The following is an 18,171-nucleotide window of genomic DNA, read 5'->3' as shown; positions in this document are numbered from 1 at the left end:
TTAATCCCTCCTTCCTTAATTTCTGGATGGCTTCTTCTCTCTGGTAAGTGCAAATTCATTTTGGAATACAGTTATACAAATACCCATAGACCCAATTACCTTTCTAAAAGGAGTTCACTGGCTTAGCAAAATCTTTAATTATTTCACATAAAGTCAAAGTTTAAATTGTAAGGCAATACCTGTTTTGTTGTGGCCAGCCCCTGTCACTCACAGGTTTTTGTGGATCTCCAACATGCTTTGATTTCATCGGAACAGCCTTCAAAGGAAAAAAAAATCCTTCAGTACTGAATTATCAATTGTAATCCTGCCAAATAATTACAGTTCCATAACAGATCTATGAACGATAATTACAAAATGTGTGATTAAAGGTGTAATACATACATACATAAGATATCGGGAACGGATTTCAGTCAGGAAGGTAGATATGGGCTAGTCCTGTGAAGGTTCTCTTTTTTGAAAAAGGACAGAAAACCATTTATAAGTGACCAAGGTGCATCAATTCCAAGAAAGCATGTGACTCCAGTGCAAAGGTAAAACCCTGTGATGTTCGTGGATGGGATGTTCATATTGTTATGATCCCAGCTATATTACTACTGAAAAAGTCAGATTCCAAAATAAAGACTGGCTTGAAAGATCATATTTTGATTTGTTTTTATTTTTAAAAAGTGATCTTTCATGGAAATACAAGCACACAATGATGCATTTTGGTTTTAACAACAGAAAAGTTTATTACGTAGAATAAAGTAAGGTGAAATAGAATAAACTAAGCTATTTACATCTAATAAATAAGAAATATTTTGAAAACACTGTAAAGTTCAATCACATCTGTGCTAACATTACTATTTTTTAGTACTGAAATATCAGAGAATTCCTTTCTGTATCATATCTCGAGGGTGGACTTACCGGTTTCTTTCATCTCCTGATTGAGGGAGTTTAGGGGTTAATGGCTGGAAAAGGATAGTGTTCGGGGAACAGATTGAAATTTTGCTTTCCTGTTTGTGTTCAGATCTTTATAACTTTGATCTATATTTTCATTTTGTTTTGTTGTATAATAAACTTGTAGTCTGATATTAATGAACATCTGCAATCTTCAGAGAATAGCCACAATGATAACCCATTACCAAAACGAAAAATATGATCAAATCAGGTTTCCTTCTGGGATCTGATTTGTCTAGTATTATCATTAGCTGGGATCATTCAAATGAATATTGGTTACGATCACTAATCTAGTTATCAATGGATGAAACTTGTTTTGCATTTTACACAACTGAAAATTGTACTGCATATACAAAAACAATCCAAATTTTATTTTTGTGCATTAAATTAATCCATGCAAGTAAACAGCAACTTAGTAAAACAGTACAAGAAATTATTTTATTAGCAAGGATGATGCAAAATGTAGCTATTAAATTCAAACATCTATAAACATACGGTGTGTCAGCAAATTACTACTCAATCATATAAAATGGGTACAATGTCATTGTGTTTGTATTACTGGACTCCTGCATGTCCTTGGCGGAGTGAGAGTGGGAGTTAAAAGTGTTCAGCCACGGGGCGGTTGGGTTGGTTGGTGCGGGTGCCCCAGAGGTGTCCTCTGAAACTTATTTGGGGACGCATGCAGGCGAGTGATGTCACTGGGGGCGGAAGCAGATGGGGCAACGGCAATTCCGGGGGCGGAAGTGGCAGCGGCGAATACAGAAATGGCGTTGTTCCCGGTGGTTGTGGACACCAATTCCAATACCGAACAACCCAGATGGCCTCCTTCTTCAAAGCCCGCAATTTCCCCTCAGACGTAGTTGACGATGCTCTCCACCACATGTCCTCCACTTCCCGTTCTTCCGCCCTTGAACCCCGCCCCTCCAATCGCCACCAGAACAGAACCTCACTGGTCCTCACCTACCACCCACCAACCTCCAGATACATCGTACCATCCTTCGTCATTTCCGCCACCTCCAAACAGACCCCACCACCAAGGATATATTTCCCTCCCCTCCCCTATCAGCGTTCCGGAAAGACCGCTCCCTCCACGACTCCCTCGTCAGTTCCACACCCCCCCCCCACCAACCCAACCTCCACTCCTGGCACCTTCCCCTGCAACCACAAGAAACGCAAAACTTGCGCCCACGCCTCCCCCCTCACTTCCCTCCAAGGCCCCAAGGGATCCTTCCACATCCATCAGAAATTCACCTGCACCTCCATTCACATCATTTACTGCATCCGCTGCACCTGATGTGGCCTCCTATACATTGGGGAGACAGGCTGCCTACTTGTAGAACGTTTCAGATAACACCTCTGGGACACCCGCACCAACCAACCCAACCGCCCCGTGGCTGAACACTTTAACCCCCCCCTCCCACTCCGCCAAGGACATGCAGGTCCTTGGCCTCCTCCATCGCCAGACCACAGCAACACGATGCCTGGAGGAAGAGCGCCTCATCTTCCGCCTAGGAACCCTCCAACCACAAGGGATGAATGCAGATTTCTCCAGCTTTCTCATTTCCCCTCCCCCCACCTTTTCTCAGTCCCAACCCTCAGACTCAGCACCGCCTTCTTGACCTGCAATCTTATTCCCGACCTCTCCGGCCTGTCACCCTCACCTTAACCTCCTTCCACCTATCGTATTCCCAACGCCCCTCCCCCAAGTCCCTCCTCCCTACCTTTTATCTTAGCCCTCCTTATTCCTGAAGAAGGGCTTATGCCCGAAACGTCGATTCTCCTGCTCCTTTGATGCTACCTGACCTGCTGTGCTTTTCCAGCAACACATTTTTTAAATCCTAATCCAAAGGCCCAATTTAATGATCGAGGGAAGCGACTTCAAATCTACCATGGTAACTTGGATTTCAATTCAGTTAATTAAACAAATAGTATGGAGACCATCAAACAACCTGAATGCGATAAAAATAAATCTGCTTCACTAGTATCCTTAAGGAAAGTAAACTTGCTATCATTATCAGATCTGGCCAAAATATGGCATGGAGATTGACTCTTACCTACCTTACCTCTTAAAGCCCCAACAGCTACCTGGTTGTACCAAACTACAATAAACAATGCACAAAAAGAATAAAACAGTCGCATTTCTCAGAACAATCTAGGTATTGGTCTCAGACAGGATACCACCACTGCCAACCCAGCCACAACTACAATGTGGTCCTCAGCAACAGCTGAGCATTCGTACCAAATCTAGAGCAGCCAACAGTCAGGCAACAATCTGATAACCCTATTCTCGGAATCATGTTTTTCAGCCAGTGCAGCAGATTCTTCCAGCAGCATTCCTGTCTACTCTGTTCCCCTGCTGGAATAGACCTACTATGGAATCTATTGCAGAAAATACTAAAGGAGAAAATTATTCGCTATTGAGAGAGGCAAGGTTTGATCGGGATTGTCAGCATGCCTTTGTCAAAGGAAGGTCAAGCCTAATCTGGTTGAATTTATGGGGAGACAAGCAAGTGAGTAGATGAGACAGAACAGTTTACGTACTTTATATGGACTTCAGCCAGACCTTTGACACGGTCCTACATGGGAAATTGATAAAAGCAGCAAAAACACACTGGATCCAGGGTTTTTTGGCAAGTTGGATCGAGGTTTAGCTCAGTGGCAGACAGTGGTGGTAGAAGGCTGTTTTTGTGACTGGCTCCTGATAAGCAGTGGGGGGTGTTCTGCAGTGAGTAGTGTTGGGTCCATTATTATTTGGGATATTCTTAAATAAGGTAGATGAAAATGGGAGTGGTATCATAAGGAAGTTTGTGGATGATACAAAGAGTTGGAATTTAACCTTGATAATTGTACGGTAATGCACTTTGGAAGAAGTACAAGGAAGCGTTCAATGAATACAAGAGGAAGTTCAAAAGAACAGACGGATCTTAAGGTGCTTGACACAGATCATTGAAGGTGGCAGGACAGGTTAATAGGATAGTTAAGAAGGCATATAGAATGTTTGCCGTTATAGTAGAAGTATAGATGATCAGAACAGGGAAATTATTTTGGAGCTGGTCGGAACATTGGTTAGGTCATAACTACAGTATTGCGTGCAGATCTGAACATCACACCTTAGGAAGAATGCGACTGATTTCAAGGAGATTGACCAGGATGTTGTCTGGGATGGAGGATTTCAACAATGAAGAAAGGATGGATACGCTTGGGTTGTTTTCTTTGGAGCAGAGAAGGTTGAGAGGAGGATCAGACTGGAGGTCTACAAGATTATGAGGGGCCTGGACCAGGTTGGATAGAAAGCAGCTGTCCCCGAGTTGAAAGATGAAGACCAAAGGGGCATCTTTTGAAAATGAAAGGCAGGAGGTTTAGAGGAGATTTGAGGAAAAATGTTTTCACCCATAGTGTGATCTGGAAGACACTGTCTAGAAAGATAGTTGAGGCGGGTAACCTCACACTGTTTAAAATGTAGTTGGATAAACATTTGAAATGTCATAGCATTCAAGGTTATGGGTCTAGTCTGGGAAAGTGGGATGAGTGTAGGTAGTGGGAATTTTTTTGACGCTATAGACTCCATGAGCCAAAGGGCCTCTTTTGTTATGAATGATTCTGTGACACAGTGATATAGATATATACAGATGGACAGGGATTAACTGGGAATCCTTAGCATTGACATCTGATCTTATGAAGTCTCAGGGCATCAGGTTAATCATTTACAAGAAAATCCCCTGTTGATTATCATTAACTACACTATCTCAGCTAATATGTCAGTATTCCTCATGTTGGGAAGAAGTGCTAAGAATAGTAAGGGCAGAAAATGCTCTCTGGATAAAAACATTAATATTTATCAAAATGACAAATGAAGGTTGTCAGTTTTGAAGGACGCCATTGACAGTTTGGTCTTGCAGCATGTGGTGAGAAAACAGAGAAACCTCCTTGACCTTGCTCTCACCAATCTATAAAGGTCGAAGTTGAGAAGGAGAGTCCTTCATGGTAACCTCTACCAGTACAGGAACTGAATCCATGCGAGTGGAATCACTCTGTATTGCAAACCAGTCATAAAACTAACTAAGCAAGCCATCCCTCTGCCAATCTCTATGGTCCATATCAATGACAAGGTTAGTTGGAAGGAGCACTGCACAGTCTCAGTGATAGCACATTCCATTCTATAATGACGACACTCTCCATCATGTTGTGTGGCACCAAAACTCTGCTAACAAAAAAGATTCTTAACTGATAAGCAACTCAAAATTGGTACTCCAAGAGGTAATGTGGATCATCAGCAGGAGTACGATTGCACTCACCCACCATTGTAATTCTTGGTATGACAAATCTCTCAATCCACCATCAAGCCAAAGTAATCAAATGTGGTCCAATGAGAAGTGTAGGAAAACATTTCAGGAACAGCAGCGGGCATGTCTAAGTGTAAAGGTGCCAAACTGGTGAAGCTACTGAATAGGGCCCATGTAACACAGTACTAGATGCATGCTAAACAGCAGAAGCAACATGATACAAACAGAAATAAGGTGTTTCCACAAACACTGGGCAGAATTAAACTCTGCAGTCCTTTAATATCCAGTGATGAATGACTGTGGAGAACTAAACAATTAGTTGGAGAATATAGAGAACAAGAAATAGGAGAACAGCAGACCTTGTGGCTGATTGAGCCTCCTCTGCCATTTGCAATGATTCCACCTAATGGTGCAACAGGACAAATTAGAACCCAAAATGAACCTGGCTTGACAGATCATACGTTTAAATTACCTTTTTTAGTTGGATCATGTGATAGTTACTGAAATATATTCACATGCTTAATGTATTTATTCTTCCTGCTTTAAACTCAAAAATATGAATACCTTACTCTATTCACACCTTAAAGCTTTTCTTAAGTCCTTATTTGTAGTCACATGCCTTCTTTGAACTGATGCACTTCAATCACCATTTCAGAATGGCTGATCTTTTTAAACAAAAAAACCTTCACAGCACCAACCCACATCCAAATGTCTCTTGTTAAAACAAATCAAATTCCAAAAATAAGAATATATTTTGAAATCTCTTTGATCACACATTCAACACAATCATGACGCACCTTTGGCTTCAATTCCAATTTCCTGCCTGTTGCAATATTACTTGAATCATTGAAATGGCAAGAATCTGTCTCAGCCTTAAGTGCATTCAATGATGGTTCTCTGAATTGCAGAATTCCAAAGATACACAACGTTGAGTTAGAAAATTCTTAACTCAGTTGTAACTGATTGGCCTCTTATCCTGGTACTGCACTCCCATATTCTATCCCAGCTAAGAAAAATTATCTCTGAATCTCTACTCAGTCAGTTCCCACAGACTCTTGTATACTTAAATGGAATCACCAGTCAAGCTTCTCAACTCAAGATAATATAGATCCAAGTTTGTTCAGGAACAGAATCCTCTAACCCCAAGGGAGCAATCAAGCAAATATTTGCTGTACCACCTCTAATGCAAGTGTATCCTTCCATAAATACAGACCAAAATTTCACACAGGAAGTCAGATGTGGTCTCTCAAAGCCCTGTACAATCAGAGCAGAACTTTTTCTTGCCCCCTCACAATAAAGGCCGAAATACCAAACGTATTCCTGATTATTTGCTTTTCTTGAATACTAACTATGTGTTCTGTGTATAAGCCAACCCAAGTCTATCTGAACATCAATATTTATAAATTTCATATCTTTTAATTTGCTTTATGCTCACAGTTAATTGTTACTTGTATAAATCAAAGCATATATTGGTTCAATGTTTACTTGAGCATGTACAGTCACAGAGAAGAGTGGAGTGAAATCAGGAAATAGATACCTGCAATGTTTCACATTGTGAATAAATCTATTCAAGCTTTGGATTAACAACTGTCTATCAGGAGTATAACATGGAAAACCTCACTCTTCCCCATGTAATTCTCCATCTGCCACTTCATTGTACATTCACTTAACCTGTATGTCTCACTCAACAGACTTTCTGGCTCCTCTTCTCAGCTGGTATTCTCACCTACCTTTTTATTAGCTGCAAACTTGGATTGGAACATTGCAGCAACAGTAGACTATTCAACCCCTTGAGCCTGCTCTGCCATTCTGGACCATAACCTGTCATCTATCTTTGTTTCCCATACCATCATCATTTCCCTTGATATTAACAGTAATTACAAATCTATCAATCTCTGTCTTGAGCATGTTTAATGACTTGAGTTTACATAACTCTGAGGTACAGAATTTTAAAGCTCTATTACCATCTGAAGGAATTCATCATCATCACAGTCACAAACATGACTTTACAAATGTGGGCGGCACGGTGGCACAGTGGTTAGCACTGCTGCCTCACAGCGCCGGAGACCCGGGTTCAATTCCCGCCTCAGGCAACTGACTGTGTGGAGTTTGCACGTTCTCCCAGTGTCTACATGGGTTTCCTTCGGGTGCTCCAGTTTCCTCCCACAGTCCAAAGATGTGCAGGTCAGGTTAATTGGCCATGCTAAATTGCCCGTAGTGTTAGGTAAGGGGTAAATGTAGGAGTATGGGTGGGTTGCGCTACGGCGGGTCGGTGTGGACTTGTTGGGCCGAAGGGCCTGTTGCCACACTGTAATGTAATTTACAGTACCACACAGTAATGTAATCTAATCTAATCTAATCAAATGGCTTGCCGCTTATTCTCAAACTTTGTCCCTTGGTTCTCAACTTGAGAGTCAGGGGAATCATCTGCCTGCATTGGTTTAAGAATTTGCCAAGTTCTAAGATACCATTATTTATTAAAGTCATAGAGTATTCTTCTAAATTCCAGAAAATACAGGCCCAGTTCCCCTAATCTCTGATTACCAAACTAATGGAATTAGTATTTCACTTTCAAGCTGAATGTTAACTTCTATTATCTTATGGTCACTAGTTTATAGGGGATCAAAAGGCACTTATCCAACAATAACCTTGGTACAAACAAGGGCAAGAGAGAGCAATTCCAATGTTGAGAGAAAATGTCCTTAAGGCCATGGCAGGATTTCACCAAGCATAGCATCAAAGAATCAAAGTAAAATTGAAGTTAAATGGGAATGAGAGGGAAAATTCTTCACTGGTTAATATTATATTTAGCTCAAGCTCAGTCTAACTTCAGGGGTTGTTCAGGGTAGTGTTCTAGGTTCAACCATCTTAAGCTGCTTCATCAATGACTTTCCCTTCACTATAAGGCCAAAATGTAGATACTTGTTGCTGACTGCTGGGTTTAGCTCTGTTTGTAATTCCTCTGATAGTGAGTTTGTAACCATGTTCAGCAAGATCTGGACAACATTCAGCTTTGGGTTAATAGGTAGCAAGTCACGTTTGTACCAGGCAATGTCGACTTTCAATAAGCAAAAGGAAGAGTAATCAATTCCCCTTGATGTACAGCAGTATCAACATCAAAGAATCTTCCACCATCAAAGTAACGGGTGTCATCATTAACCAGAAACTTAACTGCACTAACCACAAATAGGTTTAGATGCTTCATATTCAGTCTTTCATAACATTATCTACAAGTCAGAAATTAGCGATGGTATCGGAACATGCTGTATTTGTCTGGATAACAGCATCTTCATAAACATTCAAGTAGCTAGAAGACATCTAAGACAAAGTATCCTGCTGGATTAGCTACCTTTTGAACACAGTAAATATTAATTCCCACCACCACTGGCTAAAAGATGCACTACAGCAGTTCAGCAATGTTTCTTCAACAGCACCTGCCAAACTCATGATCATCATGACCAAGCAGGAGGATAACAGTAGGGGCACAGGAACACTATTGCCACCCCCAAGTACTGTGAGGTGCTGTATTTTGGAAAAGCAAATCTTAGCAGGACTTATACACTTAATGGTAAGGTCCTAGGGATCGTTGCTGAACAAAGAGACTTTGGAGCGCAGGCTCATAGCTTCTTGAAAGTGGAGTCGCAGGTCGATACGATAGTGAAGGCGGCGTTTGGTATGCTTTTCTTTATTGGTCAGAGTATTGAGTGCAGGGGTTGGGAGGTCATGTTGCGGCTGTACGGGACATTGGTTAGGCCACTGTTGGAATATTGCACGCAATCCTGGTCTCCTTCCTATCGGAAAGATGTTGTGAAACTTGAAAGGGTTCAGAAAAGAGTTACAAGGATGTTGCCAGGGTTGGAGGATTTGAGCTGTAGGGAGAGATTGAATAGGCTGGGGCTGTTTTCCCCGGAGCGTCAGAAGCTGAGGGGTGACCTTATAGTGCTTTACAAAATTATGATGGGCATGGACAGGATAAATAGGCAAAGTCTTTTCCCTGGGGTCGGGGAGTCCAGAACTGGAGGGCATAGGTTTAGGGTGAGAGGGGAAAGGTATAAAAGAGACCTACGGGGCAACTTTTTCACACAGAGGGTGGTGCATGTATGGAATTAGCTGCCAGAGGAAATGGTGGAGGCTAGTACAATTGCAACATTTAAAAAGCATCTGAATGGGTATATGAATAGGAAGGGGTTGGAGGGATAGGGGCCAGGTGCTGGCAGGTGGGACGAGATTGGGTTGGGATATCTGGTCGGCATGGATGAGTTGGACCAAAGGGTCTATTTCTGTGCTGTACATCTCTATGACTCTCCTGCTCAAAGACACATGCCATCCTGGTTTGGGGATATACTTCTGTCCTTTTATTGTCACATCGCCAACATCCTGGAGCTCCCTGCCTAAAAGGACTGGGGGTAGCTTCTCCATCTGAAGTTCACCACTTCAAGATGACAGCTCACCAGCAACGTCTTTACAGCAAGTAAGGATTGGCAATAAATACTATTTTTGCAAAGACACCCAGATCCAGTGAATGAAATTTAAAAAGTCTTTACATGCAAATATTCCAATTGGTTTTAGGCAAGAACTAAAAGGTTACATCATAGTTAATCCGCCGTCGTTCAATGTATGCTATGAATTGCGAGCTGAGACTGGAGGAGTCAAGTCGTTTTGGCAATCGCATATCCTCTTCCTCTTCCTCCATGGCACAGCTGTCAATGTAATCAATCTGCTCCAGGTCATGTTCAACTGGAAAGAAGACAAAAATAAGTACAACGAGCCACTGTTTAACAAGAAGCTTACAAGAGATTTTATAGCTTATTCCAAGTTTGATCTAATGCATACGAAAATAATAACATCTATGGTTCGAAATTCAGAAGTCAGCTGCGTCATCAATATAACATTACCACTAAATGAGTGGAGAGAGATCTTAGGGAAATTTATTTTACATAAGGTGTACAACATATTTTATTGCTGGGAATTGGTAATGTAGGGACCAGTCAGATCCAAGAAAATTTAAGCAAATATTTGAAACAAACAAAACAATAGTCTGTCAGGAGAAACAAGGCAACAGAATGAATGCTGTCTCAGCAAAGAACTGGCATAAACATAACGTGATTGATTGCATTTAATGCTATAGATGATTTTGTGGGGTACACGGACTTGCAAAACCTGGACTTAAGGACAGAATTATAGTAAAATTGTTGCTGAATAATACAGTCTGGGGGTGAGGCGGAGGTATAGCAAAACAACACTACTCTTATACTCCATTCTCTTTGAAATAAAAGCCAACACACCATTTTTCTTCCTTATTACCCGCTGAACTTGGATGCTAGCTGTTTGTGATTCATGCATAAGGACTCCCGAATACCTCTTTTCTGCAGCTTTCCGCAGTTTTGCTCCCTTTAAATAATATTCAGGTTCTGTACGCTTCCAGCCCAAGGGAATAACCTCACATTTTGCCACACTATATTCTATCTGCAATTTTGGCTTAATGCAATCGGTTTCCTCATCCAATCTGTATTCCTGATGAAGGACTTTTGCCCGAAACGTCGATTTTCCTGCTCCTCGGATGCTGCCTGAACTGCTGTGTTTTTCCAGCACCACTAATACAGAATTCCTCATCCAAGTCATTAGTATACATGATAAATAATCGTGGCCCCAGCTCTGCTCCTTGTGACACTCCATCAATTACAGGTTGCCATGTGGAAAATGCTGCCCTCATCCCAATTCTCTGATAACACAGATAGAGGATTCACTAACTATCTCTAACAGTATGAACTATTATCTTATTAAGTAGCCTAAAGTGTGATATCTTCTCAAATGTCTTCAGAAAATACAAATATTACATCTACTGCTGCTCTTTTAACTATTCTGCTTGGTATCTCCTCAGACAGTATGATGAATGAGCACGGAGTGCAAATGAAAGATGTAAAGTGTATCAACTTCTATTTAAGAGGAAATCTAAACTGCTTGCCTTGCAGGTAGCAAAACATCACAAATGGGCAACTCTTGGGTTTGGGATTTAATTGCTCTACAACAATGCTCAAACTCTGACACATAAATCACACACGTCAAGACTGTACCAAACAATTGGAAAATAAGATATTACGAATTGAAACAATATCTGGATAACTAATTTCACTTGATCAAATTGCTTGTACAATAATTGGAGACCAAGTAAAAACAAAATTGACAGCTGGAAAATATAACAATATTTTACATATTGTGAAGTGTTTGAATACACGTTGGTTATTCAAAATGAAGGAAGAATTGGTTTAACAAGGTAAAATTTTGCTTCTGAAAGAAACAGTGGTAAACATTAGAATAGAAAGATTTGAAAATCATATACGAGGCCAAAGCTTATCTACAGGTGTAAAATATTTTAAGCCACACTGCCAACAATGCAAGAAAGTGATGTGTCTCTTTGCTCTACTTACATTCTTCAGTTTAGATGTAGCACATATGCCAAGCTGCAAATGAAAGAAATGCTAACAACTGGAGATGGTGTCTTCATTTTCATCCGGTGTGTCATTCTACTATAACCTCACATACTCAATTACTAAGGTTGTTTCTGAACAGACCAAACGTATTTACCTGGGCCATTTGTCACAGGTGGTACACTTCTATGTTCATGATACTGACTATCTCGCCGCTGCCGTTGCTCCTTCACAATTTCAGTCATGCGTTGTGGGAGATCAGTCAACTCATCTGTGGGCTGCAATTTGAAAGGCAACACTTCATTTTGCGCAAATGGCATAATCAATACCACAGTAGTGGATTTTACACAAGGGACACTGTGAAATAACAATCTGCAAACAGATAATATTTCGATGAAAACAGCTCTGTATGTGCCCATCCTTTAAATATTACCTTGGGTCAATCATAAAGGCATAGTAACGTTTTCTTCTTAGGCAGTTCCTCACAACTGAGGATGACTTCCTTCAAATTTGGAGTTATATCCTGAGGCGACTAAACAGTACACGATGGAGCCTTACACCCTACCACAAGTCGAGTTTGAAAAGGTGTGTGGGTGGTTTCCTTGCATTCCTTCTGATGTTAGCAAGCCTTCTATCTTGGCCTCCAGCCTGGGCCTCTTCAAAAGGGCTACATCTTCACGGATCCTTTATCGTTAATTGGGAAGTTTTCTGTTCATCCTGTTGAAAAGCTCCACTGCAGCAGGAAACAACCTGGATACGGGGTGAAGTGTTATGGTGAGCAAGATGACAGAGTATTGGTATAATGACTGAGTCTTGGTTGATGCAAGAATGCATGCATTTTGGGTCGGTAGTGGATTTGTTCATCAGGTTCATGTTTTATATATTGTCATGCAGCAGGTAAAGCAGGACAGTGGAATTGCTATAGGCAGTCAAATTTGAGGTGAATGCTTCATAATCCCACACAGATAACAGAGTCAAGGGCCCTTTTGAGGAACAAGGATGTCATATATAAGAGGGCCATGACATGGAAGTGTCAGTGTTGGACTGGGGTGGACAGAATTAAATATCGCACAATACTGGATTATAGTCCAACAGTTAGTGCCTGAGGAAGGAATGGGGCTCTGAAAGCTTGTGGTTTAAAATAAACCTATTGTGCTATAATGCAGTGTCATATATAAGAGGGAGCTGCTCTCTGCACTTTTCTTGAACTTATCTCAGTGTGAATTTGATGTCCACTGTGCTTTTAGATGGAACCCGCATTGTGACTCTGGCAGGAAATCAAAACCTTTCCTCAGTCTCCTTTGCCCTTGTGGCTGCAATGATCTTTATTTTAGCATATAGCAAGTAAACTACACTGTAGTTATCTGAATCAGTCTCACTGAAAATGGTCTCAATTATTTTATTCCAGAGATGTAATGGCATGCTCTCCTTCTTCTATTGAGGTCATATATATGTAAGAGCGAGTTTTGAGAAGATTTATCGCTCAGGTTGAGGCTCTGGATGTAAGCTTGCTTGCTGAGCTGGATGTGGTATGGCACGCTTTTAATTTCTGTGTTGAGTTTCCTTGGGTTGGAGACGGCCTTTCCTGTGATAATGTAATTTTCACTTGTGATGTCATTTCCTGTTCTTTTTCTCAGGGAGTAGTAAATGGGATTCCATTTACTACCGCCTGAGAAAAAGTACAGGAAATGATGTCATCAACCCACGGAAAACTAAACACAAATAAAAAGCAGGCCATACTACCAGTGCATCACCAGAGGCTCACTGATGATGTTACCTAGTATGGTGACGAAACATCTGAAAACAAACCTTCCAACTCAGTGAGCAAACTTCCATCCAGATGTACGTATGAGTTTCAGCAGAGACTGTGTGCCCCAGCAGCCTTGCTGGCTCTCAGCTGTCAGATTTGATTTGTTATTGTCATGTGTACCAAGGAATAGTGAAAAGTGTTCGCTTACATGCTTTCCAGGCAGATCATAACATACAACTGCATCCAGGTCACAGAACAGAGTGCAGGATTCAATGTTACAGCTGCCAACAATGTGCAGAGAGAAATTAACACTAACATTAAAGAGGTCCATTCAAAAGCCTCCTAAGAGTGGGGATCTTGCTGTTCTTGCATCTGTTCCGATGCAAGAGAGTATAACCAGGGTGGAAGGGGTCTTTGATTATGTTGATTGCTTTCTCGATACAGTAGGAAGTGTAGATGAATTCAATGTATGGGTGGCTCTTTTGCATGATGGACTGAGCTGCGCTTACAACGCTATGTAGTTCATTTTGGTCTTGGGAAGGGCAATTGCCATACCAAGCTGTGATGCATCCAGATATATAATATAGTAGCATCTATTAAAATTTCTCGAAGTCTTTGTAGACTTGTCAAATTTCCTTAGATTCCTGAGGAATTACCGGCTCTGCAATGCATCCTTGACCGTAGTCAATGCGGGTGGACCAGGACAGTTTGTTGGTAATCGTCACTCCTAGGAACCAGGCACTCTCAACCATTTCCACCTCAGCACCACTGATGCAGACAGAGGTATGCCCTCCATTATACCTCCTGCAATCAATGACCAGCTCCTTTATTTTGCTGACATTGAAGAGACTTTTTGTCTTTACAACATGCTATTAAGCACTCTGTCTCCTTTCTGTACTCCATCCCATTGTTGTTTGAGATCCAATCTACAATGATGGTGTTGTCAGCAAACTTGTAAATGGAGTTGGTGCAGAATTTGGCCTCACAGTCATGTGTATCTATGAGTACAGTAGTGGGCTAAGTACTCAACCTTGCAGGGCACCTGGTGTTGAGGATTGTTGCGGAGGAGGTGTTCAACAAAGTTTGGTTTTAGGTGAAAGGTAACATGGTTGAGGACACTCCTGCTGAGTTCTAAGTCTTAGTTCAAGAGATCCTCAAAGCGTTCCTTCCAAATAACACTCACTGCTCTTCTGTTGTTGACAAGCACTACTCTGCTCTTAGTGCTCAGTGATCACTGGCTGTTAATGTCTTGATTGCAATGACAAACTGACACATCATTACTGTTGGCGATTTGCTCGAAGTCCTCCACACTTTCCACCTACCATCTACTATTTGGGTCATGGGATATTTTTGGACCTCAGCGTTCATTTGTCTGCAAATCTGCTTTCTTTCCTTTGAGCTTTGGAAACATTTCTTGTTCAAGAGTGCCTTGCATTTGCAATTTAGTATCCCCTGGATTTCCAGGGCATTCTTGTTAAAGCAGTCTTGATGTTTGATGGTGGGGAAATTTAGTGTCTCCTCGCAAATGTTGTTTATGATGGAGTCAAAAGGAGACCAGCTGCCACAGGCATTCCATGCTATCTAGCACTGAGCAATGCAAAGTTGGATGGAAGGCAATGATTGAAAAGACACTGCTTTGCTGAATCATCGAATCCATTGATATTGAACTTTAGCTTGATGGAAATAGTCAACTAGACGAAGTGGCAGTTTGTCAGCAGTCGTCAGTTCCTATAATACAGCAGAATATCCTTGCCGGGTCTCACACAGATGACAACATAGTCGAGCAAGTGCATATATCTGGAGTCAGCAGGATGCCGGGGGGTTTTGTATGTGTCTCTCGAGTGAAATAGAGGATTTGTTAATACCAGGTCATGCTCTGAACATTTCATCAGGAGGACGGCACCACTGGCTTTTGCTTTCCCTATGTCTTCCTCGCAATCATGCCTTTCCAGAGCTCTGCAGCACTCAAAATATGAAGGAGAATTAACTCGTCTCCCTTTGGAACAGAGATAGATTTCCTCTTCGACCTCATACATTTTTTCAGTGGCTGTGGTTTACACACTGATGGCTGTGCTGTGCTGCATCTGACATGGCATGGTCATACACAGCTGGATAATCTAAAAGAATTTGTCAGTACTGCTGTTCAGATACTGATGGAAAACTGTAACTTCAGATTTTAATTGATATTGTTTTCATTACTGAGAAAGATTTACTAACAAAATGATAATCACTCACTGGGGAAGACAAAGAATGTTGCAAAACATAGGACTAGCTAAGTACCAACAATCCTAGGCATATAAAAATGAACAGTTTCCCCAGTGTCCAAAAGCTGACGGCAACAAGAGAATAGTGCCAAAATGAACAAACCAACAAGCCACTTTCCCAGTGAGATATATTGATCAGGAACAACCAGAGAATTGTGAATGGCATTTTTTTTTTACAATGATTAAAGCATGAAAGCAACTTTTAAGCGACTGGCAGTTGTAACAGATATGGAAAGAGATCTTTGAATCACTGGCTTTATGTGCTCCATGTATTACTTTAAAAAGATACTCAATCATGTACCTCATTGCCAGACCACCTTTTATCTCCACTGTCAACGCTGTTGAAGCCAGAATCTAGTGCTCCATATGGCCGTCCTGAGAAATAATCTTCATGACTGCAGGAATTGAAGACAACAAATTGAAGACTTAACTGAAGGGGAGAAGGCTACACAAATTGAAATCAGAGCTTCCTTATTAATATTACTTAAATTTCACAAATTGTTAGCTTATACTGCATTAATGTAAGCATAAAATCAAATATTTACTTCAACATGTTTACCAAACGAGGAGGAATAACACTTTTATTTATCTGATCTGCACCTTCAGGAGCATTTCATTTTTATTTCATAACTTTCATACAAGAACTCTTTAATTGCTCCGAATACTCTTCCGAGTAGTCACTGATGCTCTCGAGATCTTGCTACCTGTGTCCTCCAGCCTGTTTATACTCCTTCCAGAGATCCACAAGCAATCCTATTACATCCATGTTATAGTCCAACAGGTTTAATTGGAAGCACACCAGCTTTCAGAGCGTCGCTCCTTCATCAGGTGGTTGTGGAGGGCTCAATCCTAACACAGAATTTATAGTAAGAATTTACAGTGTGATGTAACTGAAATCATACATTGAAAAATTGATTGTTAAGCCTTTCATCTGTTAGAATACTGTGATAGCTTCACTTCTTTCACATGTAAATCACAAAACCTTTTTTTAAAAAGTTGCGTTCTCGGGTTAGCTGTTAACAATGGTGATAGCTAGACAATATGTTGAAGGTGTTGGCTCCCTGTGTTCTCTGTCTACGCCATGATGTTTAGATGATTCTAACCTAAAAAGTGAGATAACGGAGTTTTACATGAATTCATGCAGTTTTTGATCTCAGACTTCTACATGATTTCATGCAGTTTTCGAGCAAACTACAATGTAACCTGCAAGTACAAATTCACCCCACAAAATATATGTGTGCATGTGAGTCTTTGTCTGTCTGGGTTGGGGGTTGCGAGTGTGAGAAAGTGAATGTGTGTGTGCGTAATGAGTGCAGAGTGTCTTAAGTCTGTGAGGGGGTGCATGTGGGAGTGTGTGCACGCGCGTGTGTACGTGCGCGTGTATGTGTGTGTATAGCGCAATGGTGGTCACCTCCCTATGGGTACCAAACGTGGCTATCAGCCTCTGCTCGGCCGCTTTTCTCTGGTGCCTGACCCGAAGTCTCACTTTATAGATTACAATCAATCTAAACATCCTGGCATGGACAGAGAACACAGGGGGCCAACACCTTCAACATATTGTCTAGCTATCACCATTGTTAACAGCTAACCCGAGAATGCAACTTTTCAAAAAAAGGTTTTGTGATTTACACATGAAAGAAGTGAAACTATCACGGTATTCTAACAGATGAAAGGCTGAACAGACAATCAATTTTTCAAAGTATAATTTCAGTTACATCACACTGTAAATTTCTGCCATAAATTCTGTATGTTAGGATTGAGCCCTCCACTACCACCTGATGAAGGAGCGACACTCCGAAAGCTAGTGTGCTTTCAATTAAACCTGTTGGACTATAACCTGGTGCTGTGTGATTTTTAACTTTGTACACCCCAGTCCAACACCGGTATCTCCAAATCATCACTATTACATCCATTCCTTCTCTCTTTCCTTAGCCCAAGGACCCATATTGTAATCTACTGCACTTTTACTCTGACGCTCACGCTTGTGTGTATCTACTCTTCAATGTTTCCAATTTCCTAACATGTAAGTGATACCCTCTTCCTCCCATTGACCCTATGAATGTTATGATAATTGGGTAAAGGAAAGTGATGTACATAAATAACAAATAGCTGAGACAAAGAAAGAAGTGTCTGAAGGAGGGGATAAAGGTGTCAAACATACTGAACTTTAGTATGAATTTCAAATACAGGAAGTCCCCAATTTACGAATGGTCAGCTCACAAACATACATTCTTATGAGTGTGAACCCACATAGGGGTGCAGTCTTAAAGATCACTCATGCAAATGTTTCCCCACACTTCCCTGCAACTACTATGTCCTGCGCTGTATTCCTACTTGCGTACAAATCAGCTTGCAGATGGCATCAAGAATAGAACTCATTCAGACCCAGGGACTGCCTTCCACAGACTTGGAAAGTCACAGCTGATGCACAGAGTCATAGAGATGTACAGCATGGAAACAGACCCTTCGGTCCAACCCATCCATGCCGACCAGATATCCCAACCCAATCT

The 18,171-nt window shown here is 41.2% G+C and overlaps 1 protein-coding gene across 8 annotated transcripts in view; it reads right to left on the bottom strand.

Moving 5' to 3' along the window:
• lrch3 (leucine-rich repeats and calponin homology (CH) domain containing 3) overlaps nucleotides 1-18,171 on the bottom strand; it is a 204,011-nt gene that overhangs the window by 51,500 nt on the left and 134,340 nt on the right. For all 8 annotated transcript variants that reach the window (XM_072572386.1, XM_072572390.1, XM_072572389.1 and 5 more), the window contains exons 7-10: nucleotides 15,963-16,056; nucleotides 11,805-11,925; nucleotides 9,808-9,956; nucleotides 180-256 (exon numbers count right to left, since the gene is read on the bottom strand). In XM_072572386.1, the coding sequence (XP_072428487.1) occupies nucleotides 180-256; nucleotides 9,808-9,956; nucleotides 11,805-11,925; nucleotides 15,963-16,056 (441 nt within the window). The remainder of the gene's footprint in view (nucleotides 1-179; nucleotides 257-9,807; nucleotides 9,957-11,804; nucleotides 11,926-15,962; nucleotides 16,057-18,171) is intronic.

This window comes from Chiloscyllium punctatum, chromosome 6 (genome assembly GCF_047496795.1).
Source record: "Chiloscyllium punctatum isolate Juve2018m chromosome 6, sChiPun1.3, whole genome shotgun sequence".
NCBI classification, from domain to species: Eukaryota; Metazoa; Chordata; class Chondrichthyes; order Orectolobiformes; family Hemiscylliidae; genus Chiloscyllium; species Chiloscyllium punctatum.
The sequence above is the reverse complement of the archived record's forward strand: the minus strand, read 5'-3'. Positions and strand labels throughout refer to the sequence as shown.